The following is a 23627-nucleotide window of genomic DNA, read 5'->3' as shown; positions in this document are numbered from 1 at the left end:
GAGGGCTGGGGAGTGGGCACAGCGGCCCCGGAGAGAGCCCAGGCCCATCTTGGCTCCTTGCCCCGGCCCCGCTTTGCGCCCAGGGAGGAGGAGAGAAGTTTTAGCAGGGAACTTGCTCTCTGGGAGGGCGGACCGTCGTAGGCTTCCATTCTGCGGCCCCAGCCACACCGCCCGCTGAGCAGGCAGCTGCTGATTAATTTTTTTGTTGCGTCGGAGTCTCACTCTTGCCCCAGCTGGAGTGCAGTGGCACGATCACAGCTCCCCACAGCCTCACCCTCCTGGGCTCAAGTGATCCTCCCTCTGCAGCCTCCGGATTAGCGGGGACCATAGTCATAGCCATGACACCTGGCTAATTGTTAAAAGGTTTTATTCTGTAGAGGCGAGGTCTTGCGACGTAGCCCAGGCTGACATCAAACTCCTGGGTTGGAGCGATCCTCCGCCTTGGCTGGCAAAGTGCTGGGATTACAGGCATGCCTGGCCTGACCAAAGTTTTTGGAGGCAGAATGCCCCAGGTGGCTCTGAGAGGAGGAACTCCTGGGTGGGAGGGGAAATCCTATTCTGTCCCCAGAGTCCACAGTCTAGCTCCCAGTCATGAGGGGCCACCAGAGCTACTTGCTGTGGATTGTGGGCGGCAGAAACCCTGCTGCAGCCCGAGGGAGCAGGGCAGGACTGGGGAAGTTTGGCAGGGTGGTGCCAAGCCACCATCCCTGCTGAGCACCACTCTCTCTCCTGCTGTCTCCCTTCTCCCAGAGCCCAGGGTGGAGTCCTGTGTGAGCAGGGTCTAGACCCACGCTCCAGTTGCGGAGAGGGACCTGTTAGGTCGACCTGGTGACACATTCTTGGCCAAAAAAACATCTGTTCAGCAAGAGAGGTCCCCTCCCCCAGCACAGAGCCTCTGCCAGCCCTAGACTCAGCTTCATATCTGACATCAGTGAGGGAAGTTCAAATCCTTTTGCAACAGAGGTTCACCAGTCAGGCAGCTGTTGACCCAGATGTGAACAAGGCTTGACCAGGACCCCCTTCCTGTCACCATCTCCCTGCCAGGCCCTGTGCTGGGCACCTGAACCCAGAGCTGAGCCCGCAGAAGCTTGCAGCCTGGGGCACGTGGCATGATCCACTCAGCATGACAAGAGTGAGCAAGGGGCAAGACATCTGGGGCAGGAACAGTAGACTCTGTCTGGGTGAATCCAGGAATGCTTCCTGGAAGTGGTGGTATTGGGGCTGCTTGTTCAGCAAGTACAAGAGAAAGAAAAGGGTTTGAGGCTGAAGAAACGTCAAAGACAGCGTGGAGAAAGAAGGGTAAGTGTCAGGCAGAGGAGTAGAGAAGTGAGTGAGACGGAGAAGGAACGCAGGGACTTAGGAGGGATAGCCTGCCACGCTGAGCAAGACCTTGGATGTCAGGCTAAGGAGGCTGACTTCGCCTGTGCACAGTGGGAGCCACAAAAGGATATTGAGCAGGAGAGTGACACAGTCAGATTTGCTTGGAAAGGATCTGCGGTAGGGCAGTCTGGAAGGTGACCTGGAGAGGGTGAGTCTGACCCTCTGCCCCTGCCCACAGCCGTGCGCGCTGACCGCATGCGGGGTGGCCGGAACAAGTTTGGGCCCATGTACAAGCGGGACCGGGCCCTGAAGCAGCAGAAGAAGGCACAGATCCGGGCCAATGGCTTCAAGCTGGAGACGGGCCCCCCGATGGGGGTGCCTCCACCGCCGCCTCCCGCGCCGGACTATATGCTGCCCCCCAGCCTGCATGCACCTGAGCCCAAGGGCCTGGCCTCGGGTCCACCTGCCGGGCCACTGGGCGACTTTGGGGCCCCAGCATTACCCATGGCCGTGCCCAGTGCCCACGGGCCACTGGCTGGCTCCCTCTACCCCGCCTTCCCCGGCCGTGCCATCAAGTCTGAGTACCCTGAGCCCTACGCCAGCCCCCCGCAGCCTGGGCTGCCCTATGGCTACCCAGAGCCCTTCTCTGGAGGGCCCGGTGTGCCCGAGCTCATCCTGCAGCTGCTGCAGCTGGAGCCTGACGAGGACCAGGTGCGGGCGCGCATTGTGGGCTGCCTGCAGGAGCCCACCAAGGGCCGCCCCGACCAGCCCGCACCCTTCGGCCTCCTGTGCAGGATGGCCGACCAAACCTTCATCTCCATCGTGGACTGGGCACGCAGATGCATGGTCTTCAAGGAGCTGGAGGTGAGTCCCCCTCCCCCAGCCAGCCCCGGAATAGGAGGCATCCTCTCCGCCGTAGCCTGCCCACCTTTGGATGAGGCCTTCCTGCCTGCTGGGTTTGGTGCCTGGGGACGCTGTTCTGGACCTTAGGCGGCATTTCCGGTCTGTCACAGCCTCCTGGGTCCCCTGCTGCCACCCTGCTCCCTCCCTGCTCCCTCCTTCTCTTCTCTGTTTCTCCAAACTCTGGCTCTTCCAGCCTCTGCCTCTTTGATGTCTGCCTTCGTCTCTCTCTTTCTCTCTCTCCCTGAGTGCTGTCTGCTGTCTCTCTGCCCCTCTGTGTCTGTTTCTTCCCCCTTCTGGGTCGGTCTCTCTCTCTCTCTCTCTCTCTAGGCCTTTCTCTTTCACTGAGACCCTGGGTTCCCTCAAAGAACTAGCTGAGTCCTGGTGAGACTGTCTTGTCCCCCAGGGCCCCACCCCAGTGTTGGGAAGGGGACCCAGCTCATCCTTCCTCCCATTTGCCAATCCCCGCCGGCCTCGAATGCCACAGAGGGCCTCTTAGTGTCTCAGAGCATGGGATGTTTGTGGGCCCTTCTCCCTCCTAGCTGAGGAGCAAGCTCTCACTGCCCTTACATCTCTTGTGTGTGGTGCTTGGTCAATTGGGTGTGCAACTGTGTGTCGTTGTGTCTGTGTGTGCAGGGGAGCTGGGTGGGTGGGCAGATAGGGTTTCAGTGCCCCCCACTGACCTACCCGGGTGAGGCAGCCTTCGTCCACTGCAGGGCCTTCTTTCCCCCTGGGTTGAGGTACCTGAAGCTGAAGTAAGCAGAAAAGCAGCAAGAGAGACTGAGGCCAACCATAAGAAAGAACTTCCCAGTCATCCCACCTAGTGGCTTGAAGGGCCTAAGGCCTGAGAGCTGTTCCTCTGGCAACCTGGCTCCCTGTGAGGCCTCCCCCAGAAGCCCCTCCACCCTGGCCAAGGCCCATCCCTCCCTGGCCTGGGTATGGGTACTCTCAAGTCCAGGCCTATTGGTGCTTGGCTTTCCCAGGCTTGTCCCACTGGCTGTTCTGGGGCTGGCTGTAAACAGCGGGCCGTTGCCCTCCCTGCTGGGGCCACGGCAGCCTTGAGCCGCATTGTAGTGCTGACGCCACTTGGGCCTGGGCTTCCTCCAGGGGCATGTGGCCGGATGGGCTGGGGGCACTGCCTGCCCTGGTTGGCGTGGTGGGGGATGAAGGTGGGGCGGGGGCACCCTGAGCCCTGGGCATCATGGGGCTGGGAGCTTGGGTTTCTCTGGGAATCCAGGATCGGTGCTGATGGCTCCTCCGCTGTGGAGGGCCTGCCATGGCTAAGGCCTGGGAAGTGCCACGTGTCTGTTGTGGGTGGGCTTCTCACCCAGCCCCTCTCACCACTGCCCCCTCTCTGGACCTAACGGAGGGAGTGAAAGACAGGGTCCAGAGTGCTCCCACCTGCTCTCTGCTCACTGCTGGAGGCCTCCATAGGGATGAGGAGCCCAAGCCCCTCGGGCTGGTTCATCTTCCTGCCAGACTTCCCATGAGCCCCTGTGCAGAGGAGAGGAGGAGTGGGGCATTCCCGGCCTTCCAGAGCCCTGGATCCAGGGGCAGGGCACTTCCTTTGGCCATCTTCCTGGTCTCCCGGGGATTTTCACGCAGGATGGGAAGGGCTTTTGTCCCAGCTTGGCTGAGTGTTTTTTCCTGCTTCTGGCTTCTCCGTGGTCCAAACCTTCCTGCTTCCCCTCCCAGAGTCTCTGAATTGAACCCAGGAATAGGAACTGTGGCCGTCAGCCTCTGTAAAGGGGCCTTGCAGACAGGCACCAGCCCAGTCCTGAGGGCACCTCTTGGCAGCCAGGAGGAAGGTTTTTCCCTACGAGTCCAACAGGTCCAGAGCTGGTGTCTGTTCCAAACCCAGAGGGGAAGAGGCAGAGAGGTGGGAGGGGTGCGGCTTGAGCCTGGCCTCCCTTCTGGCTGACCGTTCAGCGCCCCCACCGCCAGCCGGGATGCATCTTAGCAGATGGAAGTGGGGGCTCTCTGGCTCTGAGAGTGGGGAAGACCTAGGACTGGACACCAGGGATATTAAAATGAACTGAACCCAGGGAGCTGCCAGGCTAGATGAGAAGACAGACATGCGCATGGGGATGCCAGTGCAAAGGGCCAGGGTTCTATGAGTAAAGGAGGAGGCGGAGGGAGCCCAGCGGGAGAGCAAGCAGCTATAGCTAAGGGAGTCAGAGGAGGCTTTTGGGCCTATCCGGAAAGCAGTCAGAGAAGGGGGAGGACATTCCAGGCAGTGGGAACAGCATAGGCTAAGGCCTGAAACGTAAAGAGGCATCATGCGTTCTGGGAGTTCCTGGTGGGCCTATGGAGCAGGGCTGGAGAGGCTGGTGATGTCAGAGCAGAACTCGGCCCAAGAGTGGACCAAGAGTGGCTGCCAGGGCCGGCTGGGGCCCCACATCCCAGGACAGGGAGGGGTTCCCCAGAGAGCCTCCATGTGGAGGCCCGCTCACCCATCTGTGATGCTGTTCCAGGGAAGGCCCAGGTTTGCAGTGGGGCTGTAGGGGATGCTGGGATCCCAGATGCGTCTAGTGCTTCTTGGGGTTTTCCTCCTCCATCCTCTTTCCCAGCGTGAATGGCTGGCCCCCTGTCTCCACCTTTCCATCTCAATCAATCATAGCATGGTAGTTCTGATAGGGCACAGAAGTGAAACCAGAGACCAGAGTCAGAGAGGCCCATTGTCAAGTTCCAGCTCTGCCACTTGCACGCTGTGTGACTCTGGGTAAGTGACGTCACTCCTCTGGGCCTCAGTTTTCTCATCTGTGAAATGGGAGGAGTTTAACTAGTATCTACCTCGTAGTGTTGTTGTCAGGGTTTAGTGACGGGGACAGGTAAAAGATTTAGCATGGCCTGGCACACTGAGCTCAGGAAGCAGGGCACAGCTACCCTCCTCTCTCTTCCTGTGGCTCTGCCATTTCCCTATATATGCAGGCTGTACTCAGGCCTGGCCAGGAGGAGATGGGGGAAGGGCACACTGTGTCCATGCTCCTCCCAGGGCACTCTGTCCTGGGCTTATGAAGCAGTATCTCACCTGCAAGGTGGAGAAACTCACCTTTGCCTGCTTCCTGGGGCGTGTCCAGGGCCTGGACGGTCATGCTCTGGACAGTCACCGTGAAGGACCACGGGGAGATGTGAGATGGGCATCAGGGAGAGGGAGCAGGGCCAGGAGCACCTAATGACCACCTTGACACGGGTCACCTCACCGTCTAGCACCGAGGTCCCCGTTGGCAACAGAGCTAACTGCCCGGATCTGTGGTTTCACTAAGCAGCGATTACCCCATCAGTCCTGGGCTGGCAGACGCCGGCTTGCCGACCTCTGGGCCAGGAGAGCGCCGGCCAGCCTGTGGCATGTCAGCCCTGGAGAGTTACGGGCCTGCTGGCCTTCACAGCTAGGCCGATCAGGCCCCAGGGGGCTCTGGAGGGGGCCCCTGGAGGGAGGGAGGTCAGCTCAGCACCCATAAATACCCCGTCTCTGAGGCAGGCTGCAAAGTGTCAAGGCTCCAGGAAGATTTGTGGCAGTCCGGTGGGGGTTGCGGGGGTGAGGGAAGCAGATGATGGGCTGAACAGATAGGCCAGACTAGCTGGGGACCCCAGGATCAGGATGGCAAATGCCCTTGTTCCCAGGAAGGCATGGAAGTTTGAGGGCAGAGAAGGAGGAGGTTTTAGCTTAGGGAGAAACCTCTGGGGGGTGGAACCAACCCTCTTTGGTTAAGTGAGCCTCTTAGCCACCTGCTTTCTTGCGGAGAGGGACTGGCAGTCACGGCCCTCAGTTTTCTTTTCAATAAAAACTGTGTGTGTGTGTGTGTGTGTGTGTGTATGTGTGTGTGTGTGTGTGTGTACTTGTGCTCCTCATTGTGGCAGTATTTTAGAGTTTGGTGCCCCTAGGCATTCATCTGTCCATCTAAGGGAAGCAGTGAGTACAGAACAGGTGGCTTGGCCAAGGGCTCAGGTGGAAACCAAGGGAGGACAGCAGCCCCGGGAGGGCCAAGAGTGGGTCCAGAGAGCTCAGTGTGTGTTCATACGTTTTCTCCAGCCCCAAGAGACAGAAATAATTTTTCCCATTTCACAGAACAGGAAATTAGGGCAAAAGGACACATGGCCCAGATTGGGACTTGAACCCAGGGCACTCAGTGCCAAAGCTTCAGCCCCCATATGGCAGCTCTCTGCCCCTGCTGCTCCATCTGCCTCTCCAGGAGGGCTGCCCCCTCCCAGGGTCTAAGGGCCGGGTAGAGTCTGCTCCCGGGCCGGGCCAGCCAGGTCACTGTGACCCCTTCTGCAGCTGCCCAAGCCCCGCCTGCTTATCTCCTCATTCTCTGCCTTATCTCGTCTCTTCCACCCCCCACCCCCTTGTTCCTTCAATCTAGGCACAAGGGTGTCTGCTCCCGCAGGCCCATGATGGGTGGGGGCAGAGCACGTCCTCCCCAACCCCCAATCTGGGTCGCCAAAGGTGGGCCTGCATTTTGCTTGCTGCCAGTGCGACTCCCTGGGCAGGCACCTCCCGCCTGGGCCTCCAGAAGTTCCCAGGCCCCCAGGAGACAGGCCCAGCCACCTGTGTGTTACCTTGGGCGAGCCTCTCCTTCCTTTTCTGGGCTGCACATGCTGAGGGACCGGGGGGCAGAATGTCACTAGGGCAAGGTAACACGTCTGGCACCCTACTGGGCACCATGCCTCCCTCCTGGACACTGTGGTGGGGTGGCCTCCTGCTCACCGCTCCTTGGGGCCTACTTCCTGAGGAGAGATGTCTTCGGGATTCAGCCCCTGTCCAACTCGCAGTCTCCCCTCCCACTGAGGGCTGACCCTGACCGGGGCTTAGCCTAGGATCCCATGGCTGGGTCTGTGCTGATGCCCGTGTGGAGCCGAGGGAAAGGAGTGGGAAGGAGGAACTGACAGGCTGGGGCCAGGCCAGAGGAACTTGTCCACGTGTCCAGCTCTCACTTTTCTCTTCATCCACTTTCTCCTTTCTCTCCCTCTGTCTGCTGGAAGATGAGGGCCCAGGGATGCCCCAAGAGAGAAGAGCAATGGAGAGGAGGATGGGGCTTCTACCCCACTCCCCAGAAGAGAGAACTGCTCTTTAAGCTGGCTCTGTTCCCCTGTGGCAGGGGCTGCCTCAGGTTGAGAGTGGTTTCTCTATGCTCTTGGTGCATGCCTTGGGCAGCACACGGTTGTTCGTTATCTGCTCACTGGTGCCTCTTCTGGGGGCTCAGAGATGAGCCCTCTCAGGAATCAGGGAAAGACAGAGGCATTGAATTGGAGCCCTCGGATGTTACAGATTCCATGTCCAGAGGGTGGTGAGGGCATCAAGGAAGGAAGAGGGATCACAGGGGCGGTAACAGCCTGTAAGAGACCTCCTGGGTGGCAAGGGGGAAGAGGGGTTCTTCTTCCATACCTGCTGGTTAAGAGCACAGATCTGGAGCCAGACGGAGCTGTGTAACCTTGAGAAAGTTCCTTGACCTCTCTGTGATGAGTTTCTTCTCTCTATAATGTAGGTAATGACCTATAACGTAGGTACCAACCTCGCTCACTGTTGGGCTGCAGTGTAACAACTGTCAGCAACCATGGTTTGCATTCACCACAAGGCATGGCCCGGGAAGGGGCCTGGGCAGTGTCCATGGGTAGATGGTGGCTGCCTGATGGGCTGCACGTGCTGAGGGACTGGAGGGTGACCTGCGGTGCCTAGTATGCTCTGAATACCCAGAAGGGCTCAGCTGGTCACTGTGGAGATTGTGGACCTGGAATGCCAGCCATGGCCCTGGCCATGATGCTAGGAGAGCCTCTCACCCTCTCTGGGTTGAGGAAAATAGGGGTTTGGGCCAGGGGGTCCCTAGCCCTGCTTCTGAGTCCCATTCACCATTGTGAAGAGCCTCCACCCTCGCCTTGCTGGAAGGCAGCGTCCCCCGCAGTTGAAGGCCACTCCCAACAGGGGCCATTCCTGCCTCTGCACCAAGTGCCCCTGACCACCATTCAGAATCTGCCCCTTGTCCTTGTCCTGTTCCTGCTCATTCCCTGGGCTCAACCGCAGGCCAGACGGGCCCTCCTTCTTGGCCGAAGGCACTGGGGAAGCTCTCTTTCTTGGAGCAGTTGGGGCTGCCAGAGGTGTGACTATAGACCAAATGGGCACGGTGTTAATATTAATAATCATCTCGCTTCGTGTTGGAAGGGGTCCTTTTCAGAGCACTTCTGTGGACATTAGGCGCAAACATGTATTGAGTGCTCAGTTTGTGCCAGATCGTCTGCTAAGTCCTCTGCCCACTTTACAGACTAGAAAACTGAAGCACTGAAAGGTGGGGGCTGGCAGCAGGCCACACAACTTGTAAGAGCCAGAGTTGTTGAGTCCCAGGCACCCAGGTTGGACCTTCATTTGGTATTTTGCTAGGCCCTGCCTCACTTTGATGACATAGATAGAGGGGTGGACTGGGTGCCCAGAGGTTAGGTAGCTTGCCAGAGGCACCCTCCCAGTTGAGTCCCAGCTGAGAGGAGGAGGAGGGGTGAGAGAAAGGGTCCTGCTAGACCCCAGCTGGAGCCCACCGGTGCTCTTTCCTCCAGGTTGCCGACCAGATGACGCTGCTGCAGAACTGCTGGAGCGAGCTGCTGGTGTTCGACCACATCTACCGCCAGATCCAGCACGGCAAGGAGGCCAGCATCCTGCTGGTCACCGGGCAGGAGGTGACTGCCCTGTGCCTGCCAGCTGCCGCACACATCCAGAATTCCAGGCCCAGAAGAGGACCAGGCCTCTCAGGGCTGGCTCTGGGAACCCTGATGTCAGCCCTTTCCCCAAGGGCATGGGACACCCCCTAACCCGAGCCCCTGTGAGCAGCCCTGGTCTGGCCTTGAGGGGAAACCAGCTCTGGAGCCCTCTGTGGGGAGCAGCTCAGGGGAGGCTCTTGCAGGAGGTGATGGTGGCACTGGGTCTCCAGAGAATTAACTGGAGTTGGTCACTGGTGAGAGGTGATGGCGGGGCAGTCCCTGTCTCCACTGCAGGCTCAGAGGGGGTGGGTTGGAAGCGCTGAGTCCCCACAGGCTGCTGGTGCTGGTGGGAGGACATGAGAGAAGAGGCTGGAAGGGTTGTGGGGTTGGGTTGATGGCCAAGACCTCTCAGGTCCTAGATCCTGAACGAATGAACGAATGAATGAATGGGCAAAGGGCTCCAGAGGGCTCAGAGTCAGAATTCGGGTGCCCCTCAGAGCAGGGAGTGAAGAACAGCAGGGATTGGAGAGAACCCCCCAAAACAAAGCAGAGGGGTGGGGAGAGTTGTAGGTAGAGGAGGGACACAGGAAGGTTGCATTTGAGGAATCAGGCAGGGTATGGGGACAGTTGCTGGGTCAGGGAGGAGGACCCCCCACTGCTGAGAGGGGGTGTAGGGAAAGAGAAGAAGGAAGAAGGGGACTCGAAGCGAGTGTGGCCTGTGGTGGGAGTGTCACTCCCGGTGAGATTACAGGAGGAGCAGCGGCTGGGTTGGTGCTGCTGGGGGAGGCTCTGCCCCCGCACCCCGCCCAGCCTCCCCAGGCCCTCCTTCCTCATCCTGGCGTCTCAGCCATCCGAGGGCAGGTGGATGGGAACACTGGGTCCAAGGGGGCGACTCTGGGCTTCCTGAGGGTGCCAATGCCGGGAGTCATGTGCGGAGTGAGTGTCCACACGTCGGCCGGGTCTCTGTGGCCATGGGAATGTCCAGGGTGCGTGTGGGTACATATGTGCCTGTGTTTTATTGTGCACATCTCTCCACATGCACAGGTGTGTGGGTATCACTATCCTGTCCCCCCGCTGATGTGGGCATGCATGCATGCGTCGGTGTTACCCTGGATGTGAGCACCCAAGGATGTGTGTGTGTGCATGCATGTTGTGCCTTCACATTGTGATGTGGGGGGACAGCTCTGTGAATGCGTGCATGCGTGTGTGTGTGAGCTGAGTCATGAGCCAGTGTGCGTGTGTGGGGTCTTCTGTGGCCATGTGGATGTGTTCGCGTGTCTCCAGTAGCCCTGCCCTACCCCCGACACCCCCACCTCCGGTGTGACACCCTTTGTATGGCTGGGTCCGGTGGCGCCTTGTATACAGAGGACCCTTAGAGCTGCCCCTGCGCCCACCTGCCCGGTGCCTGCTTTGCTGCCCTGTGGAGGAGGGGCGGGTGGTGGGCAGGTCATGGGTGTCCTCAGCACCGGGCGGCGAGTGGGGAGCTCAGGGGGAGATGCCACTGTACCTAGCTGAGCTCCGAGGCTGGCGCTCCTGGCCACAGCCCCTCTGACCTGGACTCTCAGGGTGCCCCTGACCCATGCCCTCTGGCCCCCAGGTGGAGCTGACCACGGTGGCCGCCCAGGCAGGCTCTCTGCTGCACAGCCTGGTGCTGCGGGCACAGGAGCTGGTGCTGCAGCTGCACGCCCTGCAGCTGGACCGCCAGGAGTTCGTCTGCCTCAAGTTCCTCATCCTTTTCAGCCTCGGTGAGTGGGACACACGTGAGGCCTGGGCTGGCCGGAGACGGCAAGGGGCAGTGGATAGGCAGGTGGGTGAGGCACAGGAGGTGATGAGGCTGGGGAGCCAGGACCCTCCCTTAGGGAGTAGACGTGTGAGGGCCCGACCCAGGCCTTTCTCTCACTTGGGGGCAGCTTCCCCCAGGACCCTCATTTTTCTGCTTGTAAGCAGAGGACCAAGAGAATGTCTATGATTTGCCCTGCACGGGACAAAGACCCCTTTTGGGGACCCGGTAAATTTCTGGCTGGCTACCCCTGAAAAGTGCCCGTGCCACCCGCAGAAAACATGCATGAGTTTAGAACTTTCTATTCCCCAGCCGCTGTTCTAGGGCCCTGATTTCCTTAATTCCCTGATCTTGGGGGTCCCAAATTCTGACTCTAGCTCTTGGGGGCCCAAACCCTTTGCCTACACATTCATTCATTCACTCACTCACTCATTCATCCGTTCGACAGACATGTGCTGAGCATCGGCACTATGCGAGGCCCTGGGGATGCAGCAGTGAGTAAAAAGGACCCCCAGCCCCTGCCCTCACGGAGCTGATCTTCTCTAGGGAGAGACACAAGGAGCACAATATGACTAGCAAATGTACAGATTCGAAACGGAACGTGCTTAGTAACGCGTGGCCAGGAAGCTCTGGGGAGAGCTATGGAAAGCCCTATGACCCCAGCCCCACCCGTGCCACTCCAGGCTTCACCCCCCCCCCCCCGCCGCTGGTCCCAGCAAATCATCACCAGTGTTCTCCCTGCACCTGGCAGTGCTGTGGACACGGGGCGATTCCTTGCCAGCTGAGACGAGACCTGCCGCCTGGGTGTTAGGACTGCAACAGAAAGATGGGTGTGGCTCGGGGAACCCAGGAGGCGTTTCTGCAAGAGGGACGTCTGTGTAGGGTTCTGGAGAAGGAGTGGAAGTCTGCTGGGTAAAATCTTTACCTAGAAGATGCAGAGGGGATGGAGCAGAGAAGATGAGTGCTTCATCACCTGGGGAGCGGGCAGTGTTGAAACACTGCCTTTGTGGCAGTTGGCATCATAGCCACAGTCAGGCAAGGGTGTGCCTGCCACAGAGAGGAAGAGTACAGCATGCTGGGAGGCAGAGGGGAAGAAGGGAGTTGATTAATGAAAAGTGAGAGCAGCACTCTGGTGGGATTGGGAGTACCCACCGTGGGCCAATGACCGGGCACGGTGGGCTGGGTCTCCTGACCAGCAGAAAGGCCGGTAGCTGGAGGGCTTACCTGCAGGGCTGCCCTAGGCCTCCCCAGGACATCAGCAGGGCTTTGCAGGCGTTTGGCTAGGGACAACCATTGCGGGGAAGGGGCAGAATCTTAGGCAGTGCTGGGAGTGGTGGCCTGATATCCTCGCCCACCCCTGCCTGTCGTGGCAGCCCCCTACCCTGTCCTCAGCAGCTGGCATGGGCTGGGGCACAGACGTGTGTGGCCAGCTCTGTGTGGTATGGGTATGGTGGTCACAGGAGCACTGTGTGTGTCTGTGCCTCTGTTCCCATGCTCACATGTGCACGAACAGAGGCTAGAGTCTTTTGTGTGTCAGTATGTGTGAAAAGTGTGTGTGGAACTGGGAGTGACTGAAGGCTTGGGAGCATGACCAGTCTGGAGTGAGCGTGGTGCTTGGAGGCCTTTATGGGGTCTGTGGGGTCTGGGTGGTCTATGAGGTGGCAGTTCTCAGCATCACTGCCATCGCAAGGCCTCCTTGATCAAGGCTCCTTCTATCCTGAGGCACCCCCACAAGAGCAGGGAGGATGTCTGGGCCCCAACCCCTCTTCCCACCGAAGCCCCAGGGGTTCAGGACTGCCAGGCCCAGCACGGCCCTGGCCGACACCTGGAGCTGAACCCAAGCTTCCTCTCGTTTGTGTGAGGAGGATAGCAAAGCTGAGCCCATCTCGCTTCTCTCAGGTCCAGGCATGGCTGTACCCAGAACAGGGGATGCCCGGCTCCCCTCCGTGCTAGTCTTCATCCTGCTTCCAGATGAGGCAGCTGAGGCTGGCAAGATGGGCAGAGACTACAGGGCCGGGTTGGAACAGGCTGGGGGTCAGGGAAGGGTGGGAGAGTGTGTGGCGTGTCTGTGTGTGTGTTAAAGAGAAAGAGGCAGGGGGGCACAGTGGGTAGGACTAGGTGGAGAAGATGACTTGGATTCTAAATCTGGTCTCTCTCTGGCTGTGTGACCTTGAGCCAGTCAGTTCCCTCTCTGAGCCTCTCTTGCCCCATCTATAAAATGACCATGATGATGATCCTTGACGTGCTTGGCCTGACTCTGTGGAATGTGCGTCAGTGTTGTTTGATCGTAATCATCATTGTGAAGTTGGTGAGCAAATGAGCAAGTTAATGAATGAAGTGAAGGAGTGAAGCAGGTCACCGTCTCTGCCCTTCTCGCATGCTGTATGTCTGGCACAGGAACAGGGGTCTGGCTGAGGTGAGTGCAGGAGCCCCCAGCCCATCAGGCCAGAATCTCATGAGGCTGGGGCTGCCAGAGGAGGAGGAGGAAGGGGAGGAGGAACAGGAGGAGGAGGAGGAAGGGGGGAGGAGGGAGAGGAGAAGGAGGCTCCAGGAGTGGCCTGCGTGAGCTGACGGAGAGCAGTGAGGGAGGAGGCCTGGTGAGATCAGGGCTAGACCAGAAAGGCCTGGGATATCAGGGAAGGCTTCTGGGAGGAGGGCCCTCTAAGCCGGGCCTTGCAGTGTGAGTAGGAATTTTCTTGGTGAAGCAAAGCAAGAGGCACTAAAGGCATTCCAGACGAGAGGAGCTGCTTGTGCAAAGTTACGGGGAGTCCTGGAAATTTGCTGTGGCTGCAGGGAGGGGGGAAGGGAGCGTAGAGGAGGCTGGTGAGGTGGGTGGAGGCCAAGCTGCACAAGGCCTTACATGCCAGCCTGGGTGCCTGCAACCTTCCCTTGGGACGGATTTTATTTTATTTTTTATTTTTATTTTTTTTGAGTTGGAGTCTCACTCTGTCGCCCAGACTGGAGTCCAGTGGCCGCTCCTGGTCACCGCAGCCTCCCCTGCTGGGCTCCGGCGATCCTTCTGCCTCAGCCTTCTGAGTAGCCGGAATTACAGGCATGCGCTACCACGCCCGGCTGATTTTTTGATTTATGGCAGAGATGAGGTTTCGCTGCCCAAGTGGGTCTCGAACCCGCGGGCTCAGGCAACCCACTCACCTCAGCCTCCCAAAGGGCGGGATTACAGGCTGAGCCACCGAGCCGGCTGGGACGGATTTTAAACAGGGAGCAACATGATCAAATTTAGTTTCCCAGGCCCTCCTCAGTGTGGCACAGCGGAAGGATGGCAGGCAGGTAGCCCAGAGCCCTGCCAGGGCCTGGACCCGGGGCTGGAGTGGAGCTGACAGCCTCAGAGTACAGACCAGAGGGCTGCACGCATGACCCAGCCCCCAGAGCCAGGGCCTCCAAGGACACTGGGACCCAGAGAGGGACCGCCACCTGCCCGCAGACTCCCAGCTGGTGTGTGGGGCTGCCGCTCAGGCGGCTCCTCCCTGGGCGGGGCAGCCTGGACTGTGTGCCGGTGTCCCCCACCCCGCTCCCTCAGCGCCTCCTTCTCGCCTGCCTCCGCATAAGGGTGCCATTTGGCGTCTAAATAGCCGTCTGGGGAGGGCGCGGAGGCAGGTAAGGAGGTTTAATTAAAATTAGTGCCTCTCTCCTGGCAATCACGGTGTTTATGAAGATGGGCCCGGCTGGCATTGTTCCCCCGAGGACTTAATCGAAGCTTAATGGATTGACCTAACATTCGATTTCCTGACTTCCATTGAGGCGGCAGCAGCAGCATTCCCTTAAGCGTTTGCAATTTACCCACTGCTCCGCGCCAACAAAAGGCGGCCTGAATAGCAGCCCCACTCGAGGGGCCATTGTGCGCGGGGGCGCCTGCCTGAGTCACCGCTATTGGGACAACATTCTTTATGCCTCGCTGGAATGAAAGGATTATTCAAATATTCAATTAAACCGTGAAAAGGGGGCTTTTCTGAGAACCTGGGGGCCCCCAGCTCCGCAGAGCCAGCGTGCTGCTCTTGAGGTGGGGGCACATCTCCCAGCTCCCCCCACCTCCAGGGTTGCTGGGAGCCGAGCAGGCCCCGGTGCTGAGGCTTGTCTCCACTGTGCCCATCTCCAGCCTGCGAGCGCTCAGGGCCCAGAGCTGGGCACACAGATTAGGCCCAGGTCTGGGCCACCCTGGGAGACAGATTAATTTGGCCCCATTGTGCAGATGATAGGAAACTAAGGCTCAGAGAGGGCAAGTGACTTGCCCGAGGCCACCCAGCTGCTTGTAGAGCTCAGATCTGAACCCCGGACACGGGAAGGGGGTGTCTCCGGGTTGGTTTGGCCCCTGCCCCAGTGTTTCATAGAAGAAGGGCATGGTGCTGTGTGGGAGGTTGGCTGCATCACATCCGATGTCCTGTCACATCCTCATAACAGTCTAGAGATTGGGGGCACAGGGAGTCTTGCAGAAGGGGAGTGACATGCCTAAGCGCTCAGAGTGAGGAGGAAGTGGAGTCTGGAGTCCAGAGTAGCCTCTCAGGGGGACACTCAGGACTCCAGGAGTGGGGGCTTTTGGATGGGACTCCTGGGTTGGATGGAACATAAAGTTATGCCCAGTTGCTCCAGTGAGGCTGCCCAGCTCTGCTTGCCCATAGCGGGAGCCTTGGGCTTGGAGTCACAGAGGCCTGGGCGAATCCAGGCTCTGTTATCTCATGTGTCTTGGGCATGCCCTGTTGCTCTGAGTCTTGGGGATGCACTTGGGTGTCCATAGGGATTAGCTGAGGGGGTGCAAGTGCCAGGCGAGTGCCCGGGAAGCCTGGCCCCAGCTCCTGGCCTGGAGCTGCTGGGGTCCCCCCTGTAATGTGATTCCCTCCCTAGCCCCGGGTCTGTCCTCGAGGGGCAGCGGGCCTCCAGCCTGCAGAGGGCTGAGAGTCCCCAGAACTGCTGCCGGGGGCCGTCCCTAATGCCTGTCCTTGCTCTGCACCCCCCCACACACACACTCCGCCCCACTGTCCCTGGAACGCTGCTGCTGAGGACAGTAAATCCTGGTAAAGCCAAGGCCCTGGTCCTCCCGGGTCCCCTCCCATCCCTGCCCTTACTGTGGCATTCTAGCCAGTCCTCCTCCACTCCAGCTGTTTCCTCCAGGCCCCTTTCCTGCTGTGTGGCCTTGAGCTGGTCCCTATCCTTCTCTGGACCCCTGGCCTCCTACCGTGAACTGTCAGAAGGCAATATCAGACTTCCCCAGCCCTGAAGATGGTGGGGAGCAAAGGCAGATGGGACAGGATTGGAATGGAAAAGGCTGGGACAGGGATGGGTCCAGCAGCCCCCTCTTGTCCCCGGGAGCCCAGCTAGGTGGTGTGACTTCCCACAACCTCTGTGTCTGGGACAGGCCAGGCTGGCGAGCAGGGCTGCTCCATAGAGTTGGGCAGGTCCTTCACTGCACAAGGGCACCTGGGCTGGGAGGAGTGGTGCTGAAACCCAGCCTTGTCTCTGGGGCCAAGGGGAATGTCCATCTAATTGGCACAGAGGTGCTTTCTGAGCTTGTGGTGATCCTGGGGTGGTGAGGAAGAAAATGCCCTGGCTCACGCACTAAAGGGAGGATTGAGGGCCCAAGGCGGGGGTGGAGGGTGGAGGCCAGATCCTGCCATACGCCCTGGGCCCAGCTCGGGTTTCCCTAAATCCGACTTTGGACAACACAGGCCTCCGCGGGCGCGCTGGGGGCGGCCAGGGATCAGGGTTGCCAAGAGCGGCCTGCTCTCCTGGCGCAGTGGGTGTTAGGGGGATTAGCGGGGCCAAGGGCTGCACATGCTGGCTCCAGACTCCCCCGCAGCAGCAGGGTTGGGAGATGGGGTGAAGGGGAAGTGCATGGGTGACTTTTTTTTTTTTTTAAGATATAGGGTCTTGCTCCTGTGGCTTAGGCTGGAGTGCAGTGGCACAGTCATGGCTCACTGCTGTCTTGGATTCCTAGACTCAAGTGATCCTCCTGCCTCAGCCTCCCAAATAGCTGGAACTACAGTCACTCGCTACCGTGCCCGACTAACTCTTTAATTTTTTTTGTTGAGATGCGGTCTCACTATGTTTCCCGGGCTGGTCCTGAACTCCTGGGCTCAAATGATTCTCCCACTTTGGCCTCCCAAAGTACTGGGATTGCAAGCATGCGCCACCACGCCAGCTCCTGGATGGCCATTTTCTGAGCCACTGGGCACCACCTCCCAGGCAAGGCTGAGCCAGGATTTGCAGACTGGGACTGATTTTTATGGCTTACTCCTGACCCTGAGACCCAGGCAGGGCACCAGCTGTAGAAGCTGCCTGAGCGCTGAAGGGGCCTGCAAGCGGGGATGAGGACTTGGGTGACAAGAAACTGACCCAGGCTACCCCCACCCACAGCCCCTCCTGGCCCCCTTCTGGGAGAAGGAAGGCCTCTCAAGTGAGGGTGGGGCAGGGCCCACAGGGCCACCACTCCTAAATGGCAACTGGGATTCGAAGCCTCATCTGTCTCACTCCAAAGACATTTTATTTTTGTCTCTTTGCTGGACCTCGGGTCACACCCCTCCATTAATGGCACGGATGACCATGGGTCCACACAGAGTCAGCCCCTCACAGGGAGCCATTCCTTCATGTCTGATGCATATCATCTTGTTCGTCCCTGTCCTTCCCATAATGTGCCTGCTTTGTGTCCAGAGTTTTAATTTATGTAAATGGCTTTGCCTTACAGATCTCAAAGCACTTCCTTTTGTGCTTTTTGTTTTCCGCTCAGCCCCGTGCTTTTAAAGGCCCGTGCATCTGCCCTGTGTTGTGCCTGCTCCATTACTCCTGGCTGTGACACACGTCTCCTTGGGTGCGGTCGCCACACAGCCAGCCTCACCACCGCGCCTCCCTAACTTATGGTGTCTCAACTTATGAGTTCCAACTTCGTGGTGGTGTGACAGCGACATGCACACAGTAGAAAGCATACCACAAAGACCACAAGGCCACTCCCTTCTTCATGTTCAGGCCATGTTCAGTGGATGACAAGAGACATTCAACACTTTGTTATAAAGTAGGTTGGTGTCAAATGGCTTTGTCCAACTGCAGGCCATTGTGAACATACTGAGCACGTCTGTGGGAGGCTAGGCTATGTGATGGCAATTGGCAGTTAGGTACATTAAATGCATTTTTTTGGGGTTGGGGGTCTCGCTCTGTCACCCAGGCGGAGTTCATGATCAAAGCTCACTGCAGCCTCAAGCTCCTGGACTCAGTGATCCTTCTGTCTCAGCCTCCCAAGCAGCTGGGACTATAGGCACGCACCCCACACCATCTAATTTTTTAATTTATTGTAGAGATGGGGTCTCACGATGTTGCCCAGGCTGGTTTCAAACTCTTGGGCTCAAGAAATCCTACTGCCTCGGTTTCCCAAAATGCTGGGATTACAAGTGTGAGACACCACATCTGGTCTAAATGCATTTTTTACTTACGATATTCTCAGCTTTTGGTGGGTTTATCGGGGACATAGCCTGGTGTAGGCTGAGGAACATCTCTCTTGCTGTAGTGAACATCCATGTCCTTGGTGACCCCGGGAGGAAGCTCTCACAGAAGAGTGCCCATGTTCTCTAGAATGGGGCCCTGGTCCTTTTGCCTCATGGTATGAGATGGAACTACTCACTGTGCTCCTCTCTGGTCTTAGTGGGGATGGGGTGACGGTGGCAATGGTGGCAGGGTGGTGATGGGGATAGCAATGGCCGTGAAGATGAGGTACTGCTTATGATGGTGACAGGATGGCTTTGACCATGGCAACAAGGTTAATGTTGGCCTAGGCCGTGGTGAGAGCCGGATGTGACACCAGCTGACCTCTGAGTGTCTTCCATGCGAGGCTCGTCACCCACACACTTTGCGTGTGTCAGCTCTCCACGTTCTCATGACAAGTCTCGGGAAGTAGGCACTGCTGTCACCCCCACTTCACAGAGGGGGAAACTGAAAGGTTGGATAACATACCCAGGATGCACCTGCTGAGGCTGGTGATTCTCTGCGTTCATCGTGACCATTGCAATACTGACAATAGCAGTAGGATGGTGACGGGTGATGTGAGTGTTGGCAGTGAAGGCGGTGGTGCTCGTCAACCAGGCAACAGTGGTGATGGTGACACGGTGGTGACAGGGAGGACTGTGGGTCGTGGTTGATGGTGGCAGTGACCGTTTCTGTGGTAGCCATAGGAAAGGTATTGCTGGTGACCCCACCCCTCCCCTTGCAGATGTGAAGTTCCTGAACAACCACACCTTGGTGAAGGATGCTCAGGAGAAGGCCAACGCCGCCCTGCTGGACTACACCCTGTGCCACTACCCGCACTGCGGGGACAAGTTCCAGCAGCTGCTGCTGTGCCTGGTGGAGGTGCGGGCCCTGAGCATGCAGGCCAAGGAGTACCTGTACCACAAGCATCTGGGCAACGAGATGCCTCGAAACAACCTGCTCATTGAGATGCTGCAAGCCAAGCAGACTTGAGCCTGGGCCACGGGGCGGGGCCAGGGCCGGGAGGGGCTGCATCACTGTAGCCCTCAGACGGCTTGTGGATGGCGCTGACCCGCGAGCCCCACCAGGTAGGCCCTGCCCCTCAGCTCTGACGCCGTGTGTCTGGGAAAGCCGGCGGGCTGGGCAGGGCCTGGCTAAGGTGGGGTGGCCCCCGCCAGCCACTGGCACTTGTCTGCTACTCAGAGTGCCCGAGGAGGCGGCTGCTAACCCCTCCCTCCCCTGCTCCCCGCTGTCTGTCCTGGGGTCTGAAGCATGCAGGTCCAGGGGAGGAGGTTGGGCCTAGTTCCCTGGTGGGCCTCCATGTCCCTGGGGTCAGAGGTCACCCCTTCCCCCTTTCCTGGAAACAGAGACAAGGAGTTGAGGGGCGTCAACCGGGGGAGAAGAGAGGATCTCCAGAACACCCCTTACCCTTCCCACCCTCCCTCCTCCACCCCCCTCCACCCAGACACTAGGAGGGAAATTCTCTGTCTTGTAAACTAGGGATAAGTGCATTTGCTCCATGGGGCAGGGGCTGTTGGGCCCTGGAGGATGCTAGGAGACTGGTTAGGACTAAGAGGCCCCCTTCCTAGCCCTAGTGCCCTAGCTGACCTCTGCAGGGGAACTCTGATGCATTATTTGAAAAGAATTTTCCGCAGCCGTCTCTGTATCCCCCTCCCACCAGAGAAGGGTTGGTACAGGCAATGTTCTAGCCTCACCCGTAACTGGTCAGGTGGGTAGTCCTCTTTTCATTTGCTTGTTTTTTGACTCTGCTAGACACTCCCTGAAAGGTGTGCACAATGGAGGGGAAGGGACAGGTTTGAGGACAGAGGCTAGGATCTGGGGATGAGCACCAAGGACAGCCCGTGGTATCTCCAGCCACCCTTGTACTGAGTTCCCTGGGGGTGGTGCTGGGTCCTTTCTGAGCCCCCACCCCAATCCAAAGGAGAGCTGTTGCCTGCCCTCCACTCCACTGGAGGAACAGCAGGGTGCCCCGTGGGGTGCTCAGTCTCTGTGGGCAGGAACGGGGAACTTGGGAGGACACCTGGCCTCTAGATCAGGGAAAGTGCTGGCAAGCCCCTCCCTTATGCCCCATCCCTTGCTGCAAACCCATGAAACTGGGCCTCGGCCCTTGGCCTCCTGCTCTACGTCGTGGAAGATACTATCTAGGGCCAGGTGCTAGGGAGAGGCCTCTCTGTCCTCCGTGCCCAGACCAGGCACCTGCAGCCTGCCCTGCTTTCACGGTGCCATTGCAGCTTGCACTCAGCTTGCCCAGTTGGACCAGACTGGACATCCTTGTTTCCCTCACCCTCTGCCACCTTGTCTCGGTCCTCCGCCGCAAACACGTGCCCCTGCCAAGGTCAGAGACCCACAGCCCCAAACGAGAAGTGCCCTTAAGAATCCCCCCCAGCCCCCGCAGTCCTGGAATAAATTTTGCAATTAGTTTCCAGCTACCTTTGCCTGTTTACACTCTGGAGCCAAAGCAGAACCTCCCAGGTGGGTTTTGAGTGGCCAAGAGTGGGGCTCTGACTTGGACAGAGATGACACACAGACAGCCTTGGTCCAAAACTCTGGGTGGGCAGGATGGACGGTGGGGCTGGGTCAGGGGACCCCAGGTGCTGCTGGGGTTTGGGCTCTACCTCAAACCTAGGACCTTGACGACTTGGGCTTCCGGCTCTCGGCCTCCGTCTTCCCTTTCCTGGCTAAGCCAGCTCAGCCTCCAGCTTGGGTCAAAAGGACCAGCCATTTACTGAGCACCTACTCTGTCCATCCTTCATCTCCCTGTCCCTGCAGCAACCCTGTGAGGCAGGGGCTATGATCCAGGTGGGGAAGGCACTTGCCAAGAGCCCCTCAACCGGGGAAGAGAGAACGAACCATCTGAGCGCAGGTCCTTTCCCCTCCACCCTGTCTCGTCCCTCCTGGATTCCCTCCCTCCCCTGCATGCTCCAGGTTCTGTGACCAGCACTTCACCTGCCTCATCCAGTCTGCTCTTCCCAGCCGCTTCCATAGGTGGCAGCCAGGTTACGGGTGAGGAAACTGAGGCACAGAGAGGTAAATGGCTTGTCCAAGGCCACACAGCTGAGAAGGGGCACGGCCACCATGCAAAGCTCCCTTATCCTGACCCGCGTCGACCAATTTAACTCATCTCCTAGGGCCACCCGGGACCCCCTGGAGCTTCTGTGTGAATCAGAAGAAGGTGCCCCTCTAGGACAGTGTAGGCACATGGCATGGCAGGGACTTTCATGCAAAGAAAAACGTACCCCTCTCTTTCCTGGCACCTGCAGGAATAAAGCAGAGGCCCTGGTTCCTGCCCTGGGCAATGTACAGTCTTGAAGGAGGAGACTATCTTCATCAGATTATAGTCTGTTGTGATACTTCATGTAACTGAGCCAAACAAGATGAGGAAGGGGTTGACTCTGCTCCTGGGGGAACGGGGGTAGGACAGGAAGGCACCATAGCAGAGGAAACCCATCCAAATTGGGTTTTGAAGGATGCCCAGGAGTTTACCAGCTAGACAGGAGTTAGGGGCAGTCCAGGCAGAGTGTGAGTAGAAGATGGAGTGGTGTTAGCCAGTGGTGTCTGGGGAGCTAGAAGAAGTTCCTTTGACTAGGGAGTAAAGAGGGGGTGTGTGGGGAAGAAGGGTATGGAACAAGGGAGGGGAGACAGGAAAGGACCTGCTGGCTCCACCTCTTGCCCCTCCCCCACAGCCCCTATGACCGGTTTGCAGGGAGGCAGGAACCCCATGAAGGTGAGGGGAAGGAGTCAGAGGACACTAAGGTGATAGGGGGCTGCCAAGTGCCCTGCCCACCTCCTTGCTGCTCCTTCCAGCTCGGGCTCCCATCCCCCCACAGCAGCAGGCAGGACCCACCCCGCTCGCTCAGGCCAGAATGACCCAACCTTCCCTCCACCTTTCCAGCGCAGGGCAGAGGCTCTGCTGCTCTCCCATGGAACCATGCTGTCTTCTTTTAGACCTCTTCCCCAGTCTGGTGCCTTCCAGGCCTTGGCCCTCACCTCCTCTGGGCCGCAGGGTCCGGCCCCCACAGCCTGGTGCATGTCTCTGGCCACAGCTGATGTTTCCAGAGTGCCTACTGTATGCTGCGCACTGTGTCCAGAACTAACACGCTGGACCACACAGACCCCTCACATGCACTGCCGAGTGGGCCCATGTCCTCCGTGCTACAGGTGATGGATAGGGCCTTGAGAGGCTTAACAGCTCTTGTCCCCAGAATGAATCACCCAGACTCCTGGACTCGTGTGGGTGGGTCAAACATCCCCAGATAGATTCTGTCCCAGACTGCACCTTGTCAGGGTTCAGAGTCGAAGCGACTAAGGCCGCTGGTGCTGTGTGTGCATCGCTGGGTCTCTGATGAAGCTTCTCAGGCAGCCCTTCCCCCAGGCTGCCTGAGCTCCTGGGCTATGCTGCAGCACCAGCAGCAGCGGCAATGAGCCAGGCTGATGTCAGCAGGATGGTGTCGGCAGCCTGTGCACCACAAGTTTCAGCCCGTGGACCCCACCTTTGCCTGACCCCTGCGTTGGGGCCTACTCTGGTACCAGGCCTGGAGCTAAGCCCTAACATACTATCCCTGCTCCTTCCTACCAGACCCAAGACCCATTCTACAGAAGAAGAGACCAAGTCTCAGAATGATCTTGCCCACAGCCATGCAATGCATGTGGCAAGGGTCTGGCCCCACAGTCTGACTCCCCAGTGTCAAGACCCTCAGGCCTGGAGCAAGCCCCAGCTTCCACACTGCACCTGTGGCTGTCCCGCGCCTCCTCTGGGCAGTCTGCCTGCTGGGCGACCCCCACTCACACCAACTGCACCCCCAGGTTCCTGCACTACATGCCAGAGAGACCTCGGTCTGAGTCAAGGCCGAGTCCCAAAGCCGGTGGCAGCTTCCCTTGCTCCCTCCCTCTTCCCAGAGAGCCCCTCCCCAGGCCAGGACAACACCCAGGGAGGGCCAGACAGTAGAGCCCCCCAGTTTATTGCCACAGACACTGCAGGGCACGTCAGAACTTGGGGGCAGGTGGGAAGGAACGAGTGGGGACAGAGTCGCGGGCTTGGTGGGGTTAGGGAAGCACCAGGGCTGGGGCCCACACCCCGGTGGGAGGAGGGAGGGGCTGAGGCCGCCGGAGGAGGGGCTGATCCAGGGGCTGCTGTTCAGTGCCTTTCACGGACATGGGTTCTGAAGCCCCGCGCAGAGCAGAGTCGGGCGGAGCTCGGAGGAAAGGCCCCTGTGCACTCTTTCTAGAAACCTGGAGGAAAGTGTGCCCTTCGGGCTGGGCTGGCAGAGAATCGTGGCTGGGAGAAGACCCTGGGCAGTTTTCTCCCCGAGCCTCAGTTTCTCCATCCTCAGAACCCTGCATGCCCAGAGGGCTCCGCGGGCGTCTCGGAGGGCGGTGGCGGGCACCCCGACGGACACACGGCTGGCCGCTCCACTCCCGCACCTCGTGGTCAGGCCACGGAGCGGGCTGCGGGGCGGGGTGG

General features: G+C 58.9%; 1 protein-coding gene across 1 annotated transcript; it reads left to right on the top strand.

Annotated features, from left to right (window-relative positions):
* The first annotated feature begins 1564 nt into the window (after positions 1-1564).
* Positions 1565-19169, top strand: NR5A1 (nuclear receptor subfamily 5 group A member 1). The gene is made up of 4 exons (XM_008055092.2): positions 1565-2184; positions 8764-8883; positions 10502-10649; positions 18891-19169. Exons 1-4 carry the CDS (start codon positions 1576-1578, stop codon positions 19136-19138), a joined length of 1125 nt encoding a protein of 374 aa, XP_008053283.2. The 5' UTR covers positions 1565-1575; the 3' UTR covers positions 19139-19169.
* Positions 19170-23627: the final 4458 nt, after the last annotated feature.

Source organism: Carlito syrichta, unplaced genomic scaffold, assembly GCF_000164805.1.
Source record: "Carlito syrichta isolate Samal-C Ts95f unplaced genomic scaffold, Tarsius_syrichta-2.0.1 Scaffold301655, whole genome shotgun sequence".
Classification (NCBI taxonomy): domain Eukaryota; kingdom Metazoa; phylum Chordata; class Mammalia; order Primates; family Tarsiidae; genus Carlito; species Carlito syrichta.
This window is presented reverse-complemented; position numbering and strand designations above follow the sequence as displayed.